The sequence below is a fragment of the Girardinichthys multiradiatus genome, chromosome 12, assembly GCF_021462225.1.
Source record: "Girardinichthys multiradiatus isolate DD_20200921_A chromosome 12, DD_fGirMul_XY1, whole genome shotgun sequence".
NCBI classification, from domain to species: Eukaryota; Metazoa; Chordata; class Actinopteri; order Cyprinodontiformes; family Goodeidae; genus Girardinichthys; species Girardinichthys multiradiatus.
In genome coordinates, this window is record NC_061805.1 from 12,022,632 (window position 1) to 12,041,811 (window position 19,180).

General features: G+C 39.5%; 1 protein-coding gene across 1 annotated transcript in view; it reads right to left on the reverse strand.

Moving 5' to 3' along the window:
• The window catches only part of tacr1a (tachykinin receptor 1a), a 120,632-nt gene that overhangs the window by 51,720 nt on the left and 49,732 nt on the right, over nt 1-19,180 (reverse strand). Inside the window, exon 2 of the mRNA XM_047380760.1 lies at nt 16,269-16,463. Coding sequence (XP_047236716.1) covers nt 16,269-16,463 — 195 coding nt within the window. The remainder of the gene's footprint in view (nt 1-16,268; nt 16,464-19,180) is intronic.

Here is a 19,180-nt window from a genome sequence, read left to right on the forward strand (position 1 = left end):
AATCGTGAAGTGGAATGAAATGTATTGGATGTGTCAAACTTTTTTAACAAATAAAAAACTGAAAAGAGGGGCGTGCAATATTATTCGGCCCCCTTGCGTTAATACTTTGTAGCACCACCCTTTGCTGCAATTACAGCTGCAAGTCTCTTGGGGTATGTCTCTATCAGTTTTGCACATCGAGAGACTGAAATTCTTGCCCATTCTTCCTTGCAAAACAGCTCGAGCTCAGTAAGGTTGGATGGAGAGCGTTCATGAACAGCAGTCTTCAGCTCTTTCCGCAGATTCTCGACTGGATTCAGGTCTGGACTTTGACTTGGCCATTCCAACACCTGGGTACGTTTATTTGTGAACCATTCCATTGTAGATTTGGCTTTATGTTTTGGATCATTGTCTTGTTGAAAGATAAATCTCCGTCCGTCCCAATCTCAGGTCTCTTGCAGACTCCATCAGGTTTTCTTCCAGAATGGTCCTGTATTTGGCCCCATCTATCTTCCCATCAATTTTGGCCATCTTCCCTGTCCCTGCTGACGAAAAGCAGGCCCAAACCATGATGCTGCCACCACCATGTTAGACACTGGGGATGGTGTGTTCAGGGTGATGAGCTGTGTTGCTTTTACGCCAAACATATCGTTTTGCATTGTGGCCTATCAGTTCGATTTTGGCTTCATCTGACCAGAGCACCTTCTTCCACATGTTTGGTGTGTCTCCCAGGTGGCTTGTGGCAAACTTTAAACAATACTTTTTATGGATATCTTTGAGAAATGGCTTTCTTCTTGCCACTCTTCCTTAAAGGCCAGATTTGTGCAGTGTACGACTGATTGTTGTCCTATGGAAAGACTCTCCCACTTCAGCTGTAGATCTCTGCAGTTCATCCAGAGTGATCAGTCTTCTCCTTGTTCGAGATGAAGGTTTAGAGGGACGGCCAGGTCTTGGTAGATTTGCAGTGGTCTGATACTCCTTCCATTTCAATATGATTGCTTGCACAGTGCTCCTTGGGATGTTTAAAGCTCGGGAAATCTTTTTGTATCCAAATCCGGCTTTAAACCTCTCCACAACAGTATCTTGGACCTGCCTGGTGTGTTCCTTGGCCTTCATGATGCACTCTGCGCTTTGAACAGAACCCTGAGACTATCACAGAGCAGGTGCATTTATACGGAAACGTGATTACACACAGGTGGATTCTATTTATCATCATCAGTCATTTGGGACAACATTGGATCATTCAGAGATCCTCACTGAACTTCTGGAGTGAGTTTGCTGCACTGAAAGTAAAGGGGCCGAATAATATTGAATCAGAATCAGAATCAGAAAAGCTTTATTGCCAAGTACGTTTTTGGACATACAAGGAATTTGTTTTGGCGTAGTCAGTGCAATACAATACAAATTAAACAGTATAAACATATCTACAATATAATATAAATATATGTGCACAGTTTTAAGTGAGTGAGAGTAAGTATAGAGCAGTATAAGATGCAAGAGCAATACAACAGTGCAGATGATCAGTGTGCAAGTATGGCAGTGCAAGTAAAGCAGGAGTCCAAGCTGAGCGTTAATGTAACGCATTGAGTTACAGTTTACAAGTGTCCTGTCAGCAAAAAAAGGGGGGGAAGGGGGAGTGTCAGTGTGGTTTCCGGGCTTTGTCAACAAGGCTGGTGGCAGATGGGAAAAAACTGTTCTTGTGGCGTGAGGTTTTGGTCCGGATGGACCGCAGCCTCCTGCCAGAGGGGAGAGTTTCAAAGAGTCTGTGACCGGGGTGGGAGGGATCAGCCAGAATCTTCCCTGCCCGCTTCAGGGTCCTGGAGGTGTACAGTTCCTGGAGCGACAGTAGACTGCAGCCAATCATCTTCTCAGCAGACCGAATGACACGCTGCAGCCTGCCCTTATCCTTGGCTGTAGCAGCGGCGTACCAGATGGTGATGGAGGAGGTGAGGATGGACTCAATGATGGCTGTGTAGAAGTGCACCATCATAGTCTTTGGCAGGTTGAATTTTTTCAGCTGCCGCAGGAAGAACATCCTCTGCTGGGCTTTCTTGATGAGGGAGCTGATGTTTGGCTCCCACTTGAGATCCTGGGAGATGATGGTTCCCAGGAAGCGGAAAGATTCCACAGTGTCAATTGTGGAGTCACAGAGGGTGATGGGGGCAGGTGGGGCTGGGTTCTGCCTGAAGTCCACAACCATCTCCACTGGTTGTGGACTTCAGGCACGCCCCATTTTCAGTTTTTTATTTGTTAAAAAAGCTTGACACATCCAATAAATTTCATTCCACTTCACCATTGTGTCCCACTTGTTGATTCTTCACAAAAAATTTGAATTTTATACCTTTATGTGTGAAGCCTGAAATGTGGCAAGAGGTTGACCAGTTCAAGGGGGCCAAGTACTTTCGCCAGGCACTGTACTGAGGTGGTGACATCATACATTAGTTTCTGTGAGGACATGTGTGTGCAAACCAAGCCGACCAACTGGCACTGATCTTCACTGAGATCTTCAACAAGTCACTGGAGCTGTGTGAGGTTCCCTCCTGCTTCAAACGCTCCACCATCATCCTAGTACTCAAGAAACCCACAATCACAGAAATAAATGACTGCAGGCTTTTCGCCCTGACTTCTGTGGTCATGAAATCCTATGAGGGACTGGTGTTGAAGCACCTGAAGGACATCATAGGTCCCCTGCTGGACCCATTGCAGTTTGCCTACCGGGCAAACATGTCGGCAGATGATGCAGTCATCTTGGGACTATACTTCGTCCTGCAACACCTCGACCACCCAGGGATGTATGCCAGGATTCTGTTCATGCACTTCAGTTTGGCCTTCAACACTATCAACCCAGATACCTCAACCAGAAGCTCATCCAGCTCAAAGTCCCGGCCTCCACCTGTCAGTGGATCACCGGCTTACTGAAGGACCGGCAGCAGCAAGTGAGGCTGGGGAGCATCTTCTCCCGCACAAGAACCATCAGCAACAGCACTCCCCCCAGGGGTGTGTTCTCTCCCCACTCAGTGGAACCATTTGTGAAACTCCTGAAGTTTGCAGATGACACCACTGTTATTAGACTGACCCGGGAGAGTGATGAGTCTACATACGGACAGAAGGTGGATCGGGTGGTACACTGGTGTGGTCGGAACCACTTGAAACTTGACCCACTCAAGACCATGGAGATGATGGTGGACCTTCGGAGAACACCACCCCCACATACCCCCCTCACCCTCCTCAACAACACTGTGTCTGCTGTGGACCACTTCCAGTTCCTAGGATCCACCATTTCTCAAAACCTGAGATGGTCCTCACACAATATTCAGAAGAAGGCCCAGCAGAGACTGTACTTGCTGAGGCAACTAAAGAAGTTCTACACTGCCATAATTCAGTTTGTCTTGTCTTAGTCCATCTGTGTGGTTTGGCTCTTTCACAAAACAGGACAGGTCCAGACTGCAACGAACAATCAGGGCTACAGAGAGAATCATCAGGGCTGACCTCTCTATCCAGGACTTATTCAAGTCTAGGGTCAGAGTTCCAGAACAACACCATGCATACTTGGGACTGATCTCACACTATATTCTATTATAAAGTCAATTGTGTATATATGTACATTTAAAAAGATACTCTTTATTATTGAGAGTGTAATGGAGTTACAGGGGTTGGACAATGAAACTGAAACACCTGTCATTTTAGTGTGGGAGGTTTCATGGCTAAATTGGACCAGCCTGGTAGCCAGTCTTCATTGATTGCACATTGCACCAGTAAGAGCAGAGTGTAAAGGTTCAATTAGCAGGGTAAGAGCACAGTTTTGCTCAAAATATTGAAATGCACACAGCATTATGGGTGACATACCAGAGTTCAAAAGAGGACAAATTGTTGGTGCACATCTTGCTGGTGCATCTGTGACCAAGACAGCAAGTCTTTGTAATGTATCAAGAGCCACGGTATCCAGGCTAATGTCAGCACACCACCAAGAAGGACGAACAACATCCAACAGGATTAACTGTTGACGCAAGAGGAAGCTGTCTGAAAGGGATGTTCGGGTGCTAACCCGGATTGTATCCAAAAAACATAAAACCACGGCTGCCCAAATCACAGCAGAATTAGGTGTGCACCTCAACTCTCCTGTTTCCACCAGAACTGTCCTTCGGGAGCTCCACAGGGTCATTATACACGGCCGGGCTGCTATAGCCAAACCTTTGGTCACTCATGCCAATGCCAAACGTCGTTTTCAATGGTGCAAGGAGCGCAAATCTTGGGCTGTGGACAATGTGAAACATGTATTGTTCTCTGATGAGTCCACCTTTAATGTTTTCCCCACATCCGGGAGAGTTACGGTGTGGAGAAGCCCCAAAGAAGCGTACCAATCAGACTGTTGCATGCCCAGAGTAAAGCATGGGGGTGGATCAGTGTTTGGGCTGCCGTATCATGGCATTCCCTTGGCCCAATACTTGTGCTAGATGGGCGCGTCACTGCCAAGCACTACCGAACCATTCTTGAGGACCATGTGCATCCAATGGTTCAAACATTTTATCCTGAAGGCGGTGCCGTGTATCAGGATGACAATGCACCAATACACACAGCAGGACTGGTGAAAGATTGGTTTGATGAACATGAAAGTGAAGTTGAACATCTCCCATGGCCTGCACAGTCACCAGATCTAAATATTATTGAGCCACTTTGGGATGTTTTGGAGGAGCGAGTCAGGAAACGTATTCCTCCACCAGTATCACGTAGTGACCTGGCCACTATCCTGCAAGAAGAATGGCTTAAAATCCATTTGACCACTGTGCAGTACTTGTATATGTCATTCCCAAGACGAATTGACACTGTATTGGCTGCAAAAGGAGGTCCTACACTATACTAATAAATTATTGTGGTCTAAAACTAGGTGTTTCAGTTTTATTGTCCAACCCCTGTACATTCCTTGTTTGTCTGTGTGATGGCCGCACCTGTAGCCACACAGTCGGTAACCCCACACATAAACACTTTTTCATTTTGAGTTTTCATATACACATTCACTGCAGCATAAATACATGGGTTTCTGTTTATATTTTCATTTGACAATATTGAAATACATTAGTTCTAATTGTAGCGCGCACATTTGGTTAACGTTTGTATATTTAATTTTGTCAAATATTTAACATTTTGTGTGCTTTCTTTGCTGGTGCTGTGCCTTGAACAGAAGCAATGGACTCTGGCTGACACACTCCAATTCCAGATTGACTGATTGGGTGGTACCATCTGGAGTTCCACCATGGGGGAAGACCATAGAGTTTTTATTCAAATTTTTGCATAAGTTCTTTTTGTTTTTGTGATTTGCTTATTTTGTTTAGTTATTAGTCATTCAAGTAACTTTTTAAGCTAACTGTATTTAGTTATTTTTGTTAGTTAAATTTCTGTATACGTTTTCCTTCCCTCTTCCTCAGTGTGTCAGTCTGGTCTGATCAGCCAGTATTTAGGTCCCCTTTGTTTGTTGTGTAGGAGGTCTGTTTGTTTGTTTGAGAAGTTAGTTTGAGGTTTTGTTATGTTTAACCCTAATTTTTTTGTCTTTAGCTTCTTTATTGGACCTCTTTTAAGGGCACTGTAACCATTATTTGAATTTTGTTATTTTGAGGAAATAAAACCCATGTTCTTTGAAAATTATTACTGTGTCACTCATGCTTGACCGGCCCGGTCCCTCACAGTCTGTATAAACTTGGCAATAAAGCTGATTCTGATTCGGATGTGTAATTAACCCTGAAGTTATGGTGTTTATCCAGGGGAAGAAAGTTGTGAACTCTTGATTTTAATGGAGAATCAATGCAGAGAGGCAGTTGCTTTATGCGAAACAGTACTTTGGCACAGATTGATAGGCAGAGGCGCTATATAAACAATCCCCCTCAAGGCTGCAGTCTGTGAGAGCTGAACAGCCAGTCTGATAACACACATAGCAGTTATAAGGATCAGCATTATGAGGTTGACACAAGGCAGAGTAGGTGCAATATTTTTAGGTGACAGTTTCTGGGGATTAGTTGATGCTGGCTGAAGACAAAGAGAGGTTTAGTTTAACCTGTGCTCCACCGAAGAGGGTTCTAAAACTAAACCGAGGATATCCACACATTTTTTTAACAACCACCGATAGTAATTTTGTTTCACATCATCCATTGTATAAAACATATATGCACTGAATGATTGTCTCTCTTTCCTTGGAATATTGGGTGCACCTCAGTGTGCACAGGGAGTTAAACAGCGAAAGAGTCCTTGTAAAAGCAACCTTGAATCTTCAGTAAGATATCAATAGAGAGAAGTGGTTTTGTGATCTATTCTTATATAAAGGAACACACATTTGTCAATACTAGCTTCATTTATTTTTTTTTTCATTGCAAAACAACATATCCTTAAGGCAGTGGTTCTCAAACATTTCTTTGCGTCCCCTTTTGAAGAATGTAAGATTTTAGGCCCCCCATCTAAACAAAACTTCAACAAAATGGGTAAAAAATTTAACTTTTATTAAAGGAGATAGAAATTATGGCTATTCTTCAAAAATAACATAAAATGTGCAATCACATATAGTACAACAGTAATAATACAGTTGTTTTTGTGGAAAGAAAAAAATAGTTTTGGGAACAAAAAATTATTTCGTTTTTTAACTAAATAGTATCACAGTATTACTACAATCAGTCTTTTATCCACAGCACATATTTTCAATACAAGAACAATATGGTGCAACCTCAGTAAAGAACAAAGACAAATGAAAATATTTTGCAAAAAATAAATATTAAGTCTCCTCAGTCATTGTCCTCATTTGACTTTGTTCTGGTTGTACCTGACACGTTGCCTAATTTCCTTTTCTTTTTTACCCCAGTAATATGCAATATGTTTTCATTTTACAGACAAAAGACCCTCTCTGGATCTGTCAGCATTTCCAGTGCTGGTTTTGTTTAATGTGTCACCTCCAAAAGAGTCAGTGTCTTTTGACATTCACATTTCCTGGACAAAAAAATCCAGGCTGTTCTCGCCCCCAACCCCAACTTATGTAAATAAGTCGGCAGTCAAGAGAATGCTTGCAGACAAGCTGTTGATAAGGAACATGGCAGCAAGTGAAGGGTCAGTTAAAGCAATCAGTTGAAACTACTACAAAATGTAAATCAATGCAGAATCTGGCAACATAGGCGGTTTTTGTACACTTTTATCGGTCTGAAATTTGTAGAGAAACAAATAAGGAAGATTTTAAAAGCGAAAGACCCTTTTGAGCTTTTAACCTCTCTTGGAAAAGGCAAAAAGGGTTTTGAAAATATTTATTGATTTTTAGAAATTTCACGGTTAAGATAAGAAACTACATTCTCTAGGTAAGCCAGAGGCAGCTTTTTTAGTCATGCTAGCGTCACAAATTGCTAATATAAGATGCTGCAAACAGCTTTTGATGTCAACTCCGCAATCATTTTGTCTTTCTTTTTAAATGTTAGTTAATAGGACTTCTCTCACAAATACAATGTGACGTCACCTGTGTACCTAAAATAAATATTTATAATGAGTGCTCAGGTCAGACTAGAAAGAAAATATTATGACAGTCATATTCAGTAAAATAGAATATTATTGAAAACTTAATTTATTTCAGTACCATAATTCACTAAGTAAAACACATTATATAGATTAATTACACAGAGACTGATGTTTCCAAGCCTTTATTTATGTCAATTAAGATGCTTTTCTGCTTTCAGTTAATGGAAAGATGACAAGAGTGTGTGGAGCAGTAATCAAAGCAAAGGTGGCTACTTTGAAGAACCTAGAATATAAGACATATTTTCAGTTTTCACACTTTTTTGTTTAGTATATAATTCCACATGTGTTAATTCATAGTTTTGATGCCTTCAGTTTGAAGCTACAATATTCATAGTCATGAAAATAAAGACAACTCTTTGAATGAGAAGGTGTGTCCAAACCTTTGGTTTGTACTGTATTCAATACAGAAATGTGGGCTTAATGAACAGTATGTTTAATACCTGCTTCGAGGTTGTTATTTTCAAAATGTACAGTTAATCTGACAAATGAGCCTCATCAGAACACATATTCTTATTTATCAAATATGACTGTATTAATGTTTGACATGCTGCTTATTCATGTTCTTAGTCACCTTATTTCTGCCGACATTGCTGTAGAATTGATTGTGATTCCATTTAAGCTGAGAGTTGCAGTAAAGCAGTTTGTGTTGGTAGCAATGCGTAGTGAGCTGTAATTTTGAAGATACTGGGTTTTAGTGTGACTAAATCTTTTTCTTTTTTGGAAGACTTGCCCCCGGTAAATTTCAGGCATGTGCAGGAATACCGCACTTGCTGCGATGTTTGCATTAAGAGTCAGACATAGCTTAATTACTAGCTTCAGCAGGTGGTAGCATGCATTCCAAGTTAAGCCTGGCAGATCTTAAAAAGACAGTGGAAGTGTTAATTTCTTTAAGTCATTCTCCAAATCTTTCTTTTTTTACTATCCTGTTTTGAAGTGTAACACTTGATATTCCCACGGGTTACCTTATTAAATGTTTGCTCTGCTGGAGTTAGCTTGTATGTAGCAATGGTTTACAGGAATAAATTCTATATAATGGTTAGTAAATAGAAATTGAAATCAGCTAAAATTGGAATTGGCAGGTCAAAACTTTACCAAAACTGTATACTAAAGATAGGCCACACGTATCTGCACATCTCACCATTGAAGAATTAAGGAGAAATGGTATGAAAATACTTCACAATTTCCAAATAGTTTTAGAAAATACTTTATTAAATATTTAAACATGCTGAGGGAGATTTTTGCCACTATGCTATAAGCATTAATAACATAAGGTTTGTTATTTGGGAAAGAAAAAAAACACTGGCACTGTGAGTCAGGTTAATATTTAGCATCTAATAATCATTCTTGCAGTTACACCGTTTAGAAATAACAAAATACCACCAGGTTAGCAGAGAAAAAAGTCATTTATATCACATTATCTTTATCTAAAAGGGCAACAGACACACACGTTTAAATAAACAGAGATCATGAGACGGTTCCCAGTTTTCTGCTTTGTTGTGTCTGTGTCTTTATGTGACAGAAAATATTTTAGAGGTGGTTTAGGGTTGAGCAGTTGTCTGCACTAGCATGCATTCACAAACACTAACATCTATTAATACCCTCCTCTGAGACCCTGCTTACTAACTCCCACTGACTAAAGACAAGCCCTCAGACAGGGTGCAGACACTGATGGTGGTGGCAGCAAGGCAACGAATGCAAAGAGCAACAGGTGGGACCTGACCTAGGGTCAGTTTATTTCAGATGTGCCATTTACAGTTTCAGCAGCTGAGCTGAATGACTGTGTTGTATTTTCACTCACCTCTGGTGCAGCCATAATTACAGTTTCATTAAAATAAGAAATAAGAGCAGCTGGCATCACCTCACGAACATTGAAATTGCTATTGTAACAAACCATTTCCATGGAGGAATGTGACAGATGCAGAAGATGAAGAGGGCATAACAGGTTGGCAGTGGAGCAGGGTAAACATTGTAGCTGAGGGGCTGAGTGGAGCTTCGTTCGGAGCCGTGTGTCTGAGTGCCTGCATGTGCGTCAGCATGTGGGTGTTTTTCTGTGCTCACTCTACCACTATTTTGTGTGCATTTGTGGAAGTGCACCTGTGTTTTGCTTTCCTGTGTGCGTTACACTGGGATTTCAAAAAGACAAACACAAGACACTAGTGTTTACTGGGCTAGAGTAAAGAGCAAGCACAAAATTTTAACAAAGGCAAACTGTTTTTTTTCTATAGAAGCCACTAGAGTTTGTCTGCAACAACAAGACTTGAGTGAAATCACGGGAAAGACTGGAGTTTTAGTTGTAGATCATGGGGAGACAAAATCAGTGGGTAGTGCTTTGGCAGATTATCAACATTCTGCTCTTTATCTTGCAAAAGGAGTGCATAAATAAATTGTACTGGTACATTGGACTGGTACAATACGTTGGGTTTATTTTAGCATCCAAAGGAAACATGACACTTGGAGGAGAGGTGACTTGTCAGCTCCAACTTTACTGTCTGACCAAGGCCAAGTAGAGCTTGTGAAACATTCTTTGCACTTGTTGAACTTTCTTCTGAAACCTTGTACCTCAGAATTTTCCAAGTTAAGCCTGCCAGATCTTAAAAAGCTTGAGAAAGACACTATTTTTTTTACAGTGCTGAGACAAAGTATTTGCCCAGATTTCTTTGAATCGCACTTTTTCTCACTCTGAAATGTTTCAAATCAGTGAACTAATTTTATTATCATCAGTAAAATACAATCTGAGTAAACACAAAATACAGGTCTTTAACTGATAATTTTATTTATTTAGGGCCAAAGTGTCATGCTTTAAAGGTATTTGAGTTTTGTTTGGGTTTTTTTCTTATTCTGATTATGTTCTCCAAGTTGTTGTGTTTTGGATCTTTTTTCTGATCATTGTTTTCCAGTTGGTGCTTCAGTTTATTGCCTAGGTTTAGTTTCTCATGATTATTGTATTCTATTCATACTGCTTTCTAATTTATTTCTGAAAGATTTTTCCCTCGGTTAGATTGCGTTCTTAGACTCCTGCTTTGTTCCAGCCATGCTTTGTTTTTCAATCTCTGCTTCTACAAAAGCATTCAGCTTCATTTGGTTCACCTGCATCATACAATCAGTTTCCCTGCTCCTCCTGTGTCATGCCCATATATACATTGTTATTATATTTACTCCTTGCGGAAACATTCACTGTTCACAGTTCTCAGATCACTGTTACCCTACTGTCATGCCAAGCCTGCCTGTGTTACACGCCGGTGTCTGTTACCACCTGCTTTATTTAAAACCTTACTCACCGCAACTCTGCCTCCTTTCTGTATTCTGGGGTACACCACCACACCACGCCTTGACACAAAGGACATCCATACCAACCTGGCCCTATGCGAAATAGTCACTGCCCCCTTATTAAATCGTGAATTAACTATTGGAAAGCTGAGGTCAATTTGAGTCACGCCAGGCCTTATTACTGCTAGACTTGTAAAATAAAATAAAGAAAGAAAATACATAAAGTTAATAAATAAATCACTGAAATAGAACCTTTCTGACAAGCTGAAGTAGGCTAAAAGTGTCAGGATCTGCAATTTTGGTTTTTGTGCTTGTTTACTTGTGACTGTTTTGTATATTCTGTCCCTTTGGTTTATTTACTACGTTTCATTATTTCCTCTGTTTTCCTGTGTTCTCCTTTCCCCTTCTCTGTCCCAGACTAGTTTCTCCCCTTGGCCTTAGTTTCCTTTCAGGTACTATTTACTCAGTGTTCGTTTCCCTTTATATTTGTAGTTCTTCCCAGCCTTATTCCTAGTATAGTTCCCCATGTTGGTCTCTATTTCAGTTTCTTCTGACAGGTTAGCTTTTAGTTATTTGTTTCCCGCTACACTTAGTTCCACTTATTGTTTACGTTTTGGTTTGCATTTATTCTAAGTCATCCCAGTTAGTTCAGTCAGTATTTGTTGTGGTTTGTTTTTTGCTCTCCCTTTTCTGTTAGTGTTTGTTATCCTTAGAACCTAGTTTCCCTTTGGTTTTCTTATAGCTTTATTTCTCTCGTGTCCCCGCGTTCTCTAGTGTATGTCACCATAGTAACCATTCATTCCCTCAGTCTCCACAGCCAGTTCCCGCACTTGTTTCTACTTCGCCTCTGATTACCATAGCTTCTCCCTCATTGGTCCACTCTCCTCCTCTCCTTGTTTATATACCTGGTTCTGCCAATTATTCTTCGCTGGTTCCTCAATTCTCCTGGTCATGTTTGTCACGTCAGTCTTCGTGTTCCCTTGGGATTTTTTCTGCCTCTGTACCTCTTACGACCTGTAAGTGCTTTTTGTGGTACCTGAATTAAAGGATTTGTTTTCAACATGCTGCCGCCCAGTGCTTGTCTGCATCTTGGTCCACAACTACCCCAGACTATGAACGATCTCACAAGGCACAACCTCATGCTCCGATCTAAAGACAGCCTAAACAGCTGAGAAACATCCATCAGTATAGAAACGGTTATCAAGCCAGTTCAAGGTCTTTAGGACTCCAGTGAAATGTATTAAGAGACATTATCCAAAAATAGAGAAAACATGTAACAGTAAGGAACATCCCTAGGAGTACCAACTAAAATGACTCCAAAAGTGCATCTACAACTCCTCCAGGAGAAAAGAATGCAGAACAACATCTAAAGAGATGAGACAAAATATAACTTTTTGAACAGTATGATCCTTGTTACACTGACATTAAACTAACCCAGCATTTCACAAAAAGACCATCATATTTACAGTCAAACATGGCAGTAGTTGCTCCCTCAGGACCTAGACGACATGCCTAACTGATGGAACCATACTTTCTGTTCTCTAACAGAAAATCTTAAAGCTGAATTTTCTGACATCAGTTTGTAACTTTAAGATTAAGCAGTAGAATAATTATCCAAAGCACACCAGCTAGTCCACTTCTGAATAGCTTAAAAAAGAATGTTCTGCAGTGACCTACTTAAATTCTGGACCTGAATTATAGTGGAAACGTGTTCATTCATAATGAATACATATTAATGCTCAAAGCTCCTCCAGTGTGGATGAATGAAAACAGTTCTACAAAGAGGTGTGGGCCAGAGTTTTTCCACAGACTCACTGACCGTATGTCTTCGTTGCCACCAATGGTGGCAGTTAGTAGTTTGAGAAGGCAATAATTTTATCACATGGGGTCAAGATGGATTTTTTTTTTTTTAATCAATCAATTAAATTACTGTTGGAAAACTGCATTATGTGGTTCCTCGTATTATCTTTGTTTTTATATTAAAATTACGTGGGGGGCGGGGGGTACTTTTTCACAGCACTGTATTTTACACCTGGTTTAATCCCATGCTACCACATGAGGGGTTCTTCCTTCTATCTTATGCTGACATCACATATTTGGCTTGTATTTCTGTGTCTGTGTATTTCTGTGTATCACCTCTCTACATACCTAGAATTAGAGCTTTTTGCATGATACCTAGTAAAAGCAGGTTGCCATGGAATTATTAGCTGGCTCAATATATTTTGTAGCAGGATAACTGCTTTCAAAGCAACAACAAATTGACATAACAATAATAATGTGATGCTACGCTACAGAAACCATTTGCCTGCACTGATGAAGATCCAATCCCTGTGCCCAGTGAATGTTTGAGGTGGCTGACACAGCAGGGAACTTTAAACTGTCTGCACTGTTAATGGTCAGATTGTAGTTTTCAACTGGTGCTGATGTGATAGACTTGCCTCTGCACTTGCCCTTTTTTGATCTTTGTCATATTTTGCTGGCATGTTGCAATGAACATAAATTGTAAGTCACTAGAACTCTGGATAAGAAGAATTGGACCCCACAAGAATGGAAGAACAAAGACCACAAGCACATCAAGAAAGCACTTCACACCAATGGATACCTTAAATGTGCCAATGTTAAGGCATCTAGGATTTCAAGAAAACCCTGAACCCAGTCCAATGAAGGAGACAAAAAGAAGAAACAGAATAACATCACCAATCCATATGTGTCTGGAGTATCTGGGAAACTAAGAAGGATATTTTCCAAGCATAATATTTTGTTGCATTTTAAACCCAACAACACTTTTACACAAGAGTGTTCATCCCAAGGAGAAAACACCCAAACACAAGCTTAGGGGTATGGTATATACAGACCTTTACGCTGGAAAACTAAGCAGAACTTACACAAACCGATGGTCCAGTACACAAGTGCAAACTCACCATGTAAAAAAAATCAACAGTTCTTTACATCTCAAGGACAAGGGACACTCATTTGAAGACAGCAATGTGTACTTTTGTAACACAGAAGACAGGTGCTTTGAGAGAGAAAGTAAAAGAAGCCATCTTTAAACATAAAACCAACACTAAACAGAGGAGTTATTCTCAGATTTCATCTTTCTGACACCTATTCTGCAGCCCTGATTTGTCTCCCCAGGCAGTTTTTAGCAATTCACACCTTGGGACATGTGACCAAAGCAACTCACATGTCATCATTAGGGACATGTTTGGATCTAGTGACTAACAGAACTGATAAGTAAGCTTTAATTAGTCACACTAATATGATTAATTAAGAAAAGAAACAACCATTTTGCAAAACATTAAAGAAAATAGTCTTGCTGTATAAGTTAACCCTATCGTGGGTGTATTAAGGCAAAACAAAAGGAACCTTGCTAGAGTTTTAAGAGTTAGACAGTAAACAAAACCAGAAATTGCAGTGATTAAAAAACAAATACACAATTAAATTTTGACCTAGAAAATTTGATTTGACAAATTTAATCAGGCATATTCTTGGTCATCTGGACTTTTCCTTTGGCTCAGCCTTCAAGGTTCAGTCCAGAAAAACTCAGTCTTTGCCATATCTCATTAGACAGCAAGTGAGAAAAACTGATTCTTCTTTTTTTTCAAACCCTGTTGTATAATGTTTTTAAGTGAGAGAGTTCCAAATCAAACAAGAAGAACACAACTAACTGGAGCAGTGTATTCCCTCGAAGTCTACTGAGACATGCATTAAGAAGAGACAGACAATAATGCTTTCAGTTTGACACTCTAGGTTATAACTGATCTTGAATAAATTATGGATCATTTTAAAAGGTTGCTGAGTTCTACATGAGCAGTATAGGATCCTTCACTGTACGGAGCGTTGTTTGACATGTACTGATATGCTTCTGAATAAACATTGTTTTGCTTTAGGAATATAAAAGTTAATTTTGACTTGGTTTAACAATCTAAAGACCATTGTCTGCAGGATAAAAGATTATTTTAGCTCAATAATGTTGTGATGAAGAGTGTCATAGATGTACATAAATGGACACCTGTGGATGCATATGCTTAGAAAAAGTCAAATTTCTGAGGTTAGATATTGCTAATTATTTACACTAATATGTGTTTGAGTTCCTTATATTTAAACCCATGTAAAAGGTGTGTCATAACATTAATTAGCACAGTAGGCTTAAAACTACTTTGAAATTGGCGACACTAGGTTAAATTTGAAACGTTTTTGAAATAAAAGCTACATTACAACTTCCGAATTGTGTACAAAATGCTTTTGTTGTTTTAAACTATGTCTGTTAGACATTGTCTTAATGTGCTTGATGCATATCATTCATCATTTTATCATAAATATATAATTTTGCATTTGTGCATACATTTGTTGAACTGACACTTCAAACCTTCCATGGGCTTGGTGCCAATAAAAGGTTGCACAGAGAAAGAAAAATAAACATTTCCAACTAAAACAGCAACCATTTTTCTATTAACTAAAAGAGGAAATGAGCTTGAAAATGTAGTAGAGCTTACATTTTGACCCTGCATGACTTTGAATCAGAAAAACACAAAGCATGCCTGAGGAGTACACTGAGCTCCAGTTATAGTTTACAAATTACCATTTTGAGCAGGCCTCTTGCAGTTCTGTCTAAATCTGTTGTAATTCAGAACTGCAAATATAAAAATGTCTGGTCTGTATTTGTCTTCTCAAACGGATGATTGAATGGGCTCTTTCTCATTCATACAATCAAAGCACAATTGGTGGACAACAGAATTTTTTAAGAACTTGGAATCAATAGCACCAATATACGTGAGCCGTTTCTACAAAACACACTGCACCAATCTGCTGCACTGCGATAAACATCTGAATTAATCCATACAAATTTCCGTTTACATTAATATTTAACTGTAAAGTAGTCAGAATTACTAGATTTTCAGCTCGCTAACTTAGAGAATGTATGTTAAAATATATATTATTGAGCTAAAATAAGAAACAAAACTGAGCAAGGTGGGACTCATCGTTTTAGGGTCTGACCTCCAATGCTGTTATTTTTACACAACTGATCCCAGGCATTAGCATAAAATCACTTAGATGGGTCTACCATGTACTCTGATTCAAACATGCCTAATTGTTCCTGTTATTAACTGTATAATTCATAAAGGTCTATGTTCCTGTCATTTGGGTTCCTGTTTTTTGCTCTTTCAGGAACATTTTTAACTTCCACAGGAAATGTTCAGCATCTTAAAAGCTGCAGAAATAGAATTAAAATTAAAATTTTGGTATAGCTTCAGTCACTTTCTACTCATTCTTTTTCAGTTCGACTGATTGCTTTTTATTTTTCACTGTTGAAAAATGTTGTGAGATGCCTCTGTTTATTAACCACAGGGCACAACAACGTTGCATCCTTTCACACTTTCCAGTGGTTCCACTGAATACAAACAGCCCACTCCATCATTATATGCCATTTGAGAAGTAATTAACACTGACTACTTGAAAAGCTCCTACATGGAGGCACTCACATCTTTTTGAAGTCGAATGTGGTATAATCAGGCCACTCGATGTAGCACACCATCCGGCCGGGTAGCTGGTCTGTGGTGGAATAGTAGTACTGAGGAAAGGCCAGTAGCAGAGCCAGAACCCAGATCACACCTACCACCACCTTGGTCTCTGTGGATGACATACGCTGCTGCAGTGGGTGGATAATGGCCATGTACCTGTGGAAGCAAAGACAAATTACAATGACTTTTAGAAAGACATGAGGGTATTACCCGAACTCTAAAGTTTATTTATTTAAATGGTTTCAGAAGCTGCAGTGCCAATATGCTGTCATAACTACATGATGTATTTTAAATAAGTAGATACATTATATTCCTAAAAGTATTATCCACACAAATCAATGATTTCAGGTGTTCAAGTCACCAACATGACCCAGGTGGATAAAATCCAGCACCTGGGCATGCAGACCATTTTTACAAACATTTGAGAAAGAATGGGTCAATCTCAGGAGCTCACTGAATTCCTTTGTGGGAGGATGGGAGGACACCTGTGCAATAAGTCCAGTCGAGAAAGTTCCTCGTTGCTAAGTATTTCACAGTTGACTATTAGGGGTATTTTAACAAAGTTAAAGCAACTGGGAACAACAGCAACTCAGCCAAGAAGTGGTAGGCCATGTATTATCACAGAGCGGGATCTGTGGATGCTGGGATGCATAGTGCACAAATGTCGCCAATGATTTGCAAAATCTATAGCTGTAGACCTCCAACCTTCATGCGGCTTTCAAATTACTTCAAGAAGAGCTTACTGAGAGCTTCATGGAATATGTATTCATGGCTGAGCAGCTGCATCATAGCCTTTGGTTATCAAGTGAAACGCAAAGCATTAGAATCATGGGTGTAAAGAAGGCTTCTGCAAAACTCTAGAGCAGCAGAGACATGTTCTCTGGAGGTATCAATGCCTGTCTGTCTAGTAATCTAATTGATGAGTCTGGATTTGGCAGATGCACAGAGAACAGCACCTGCCTGACTGTATTGCGACAGATGTAAAGTTGGGTACAGTGGGGATTAAGTTGTGGGTTGCTTTTCAGGAGCTGAGTTCAGCCCCTAAGTTCCACTGCAAACAACTACTAAATTAAGTGCAAGTGAACTCTGTTAACTACTGTATTTAACACACCAGGAGGCAGTGTTCACAATTCAACCATACAGTACCTTGATAAAATATCCATACCTACTATACTATACTATCAAATTTTGTCACATTACAACCACATTTTATCTAAGTATTTTACATGATTTTATGTTTTAGAGCAACACAAAACAGTAAAGAAAATTGAGGTGAAAATGATAGATGGTTTACAAAAATCTAGATAAAAATCTGAAATGTGTGGTCTACATTTGTATTCAGTTCCCTGAGTCAGTACTTAAAATATATTTGCAAATTACAGCTACAAGTCTTTACGTTATTTCAAACAGCTTTGCACATTTTTGCACATTTTTGCACGTTTGCACAATTTGGTTTGCAAAATAGCTCTTGATCAGTGAAACTGGATGTAGTGTGTTGTGAACATCAACTTTCTAGTATTTCCACAGGCTCTCAATTGAATTAATACCTGGACTTTGACTGGGCCGAGGCGAAGCCTCTCCATTTGTGGCCGGGAACTCTACCATTGCGCCATCGCCGTGCTCAAACCATTCAACTTTGATCTCATTTGACCAGACCACCTTCTTTTAAATGTTGTCTGAGTCCCTACCTCATGAACTTCTTTTGGCTTTATTATTTTGTTTAGTTTTGGACAGAATTCAGTGTGGTGAAGCTTAAATATTCCAGTGAAGCTTGGGATATTGTTTTCTAACATAAATCTGCTTTAAACGTATCTAAAACGTTTTTCTGGACCTGTCTGCTATATATCTTCGTCTTCATGATGCTGTTTGGTCACTTATGTTCTCTAAATCTACACTCAAACTTCCGATAGATTTTTTATTACAGTTCATTTATATCAAACTAGTTGACTCCATTTCCTTATTACCTGATTGTACACTTGTATCTGTTTAGGGGTACAAAGGGGGATCAATACAAATGCACATTGCATTTCTGTGCTTGCTTTTTAAAGGAATGTTGGGAACCTTGTGTCATTCTCCTTCCACTTCATAATGACATTTTTTTATGTTGGTCTGTCTCATAAAATCCTAATAAAATACATTGAAGTTGGTTGTAACAGATACCATTGTTACAAGTGTATAACCCTATGGCATATATCTACATGCTCATGTTATTAAGAACCATAAACCTGATATATAGTTTCTGTGGAAAAAACAACTTTCAATTTAAAACAACATTCTGGCCCAAGAGTTGCAAGATTATCCAATTTCACTGTCTGAGTCTGAAACTGTCACTGCTGTTCCAGGTAAAATAACATCTGTTTTGCAATTATGAAACTTAATGAAACAAGCCTTTTCCTGTGTGAAGAATCAAACTTTGTCCCCCCCTGGAGAGAATCCAATATCAGAGATTTCTTAGAAAATGGGTGTGGTGCTGATGGTGTAGGGGCGAAAGCGTGCGACCATATGCAGAGGCTATAGTCCTCAAAGCAGCTGTCTAGGGTTCGAGTCCCAGACCTGGCAACATTTGCCAAATGTCTTCCCCTCTCTCTACCCCTCTTTTCTTTCTACCTACTGTCAAAAAATTAAAAAAATAAAGGCCACTAGTGCCAAAAAAAAAATCTTAAAAAAATAAAAAATAATTCTTATAAAATCAGTTGGCAGAGCGCCAGAGCAATCATTTCATATTGTCATAACAATGGTTCTAATCAGAAAGACAATAGGGAGCATGAATAACTTATGACCAACCTGGAACATCATTATCAGTAAACCTCACTGAAAATTCTGAATAAAACCCTGTTACTGTCAGAAACTTTATTCTTTCTGCAGTACAAAAC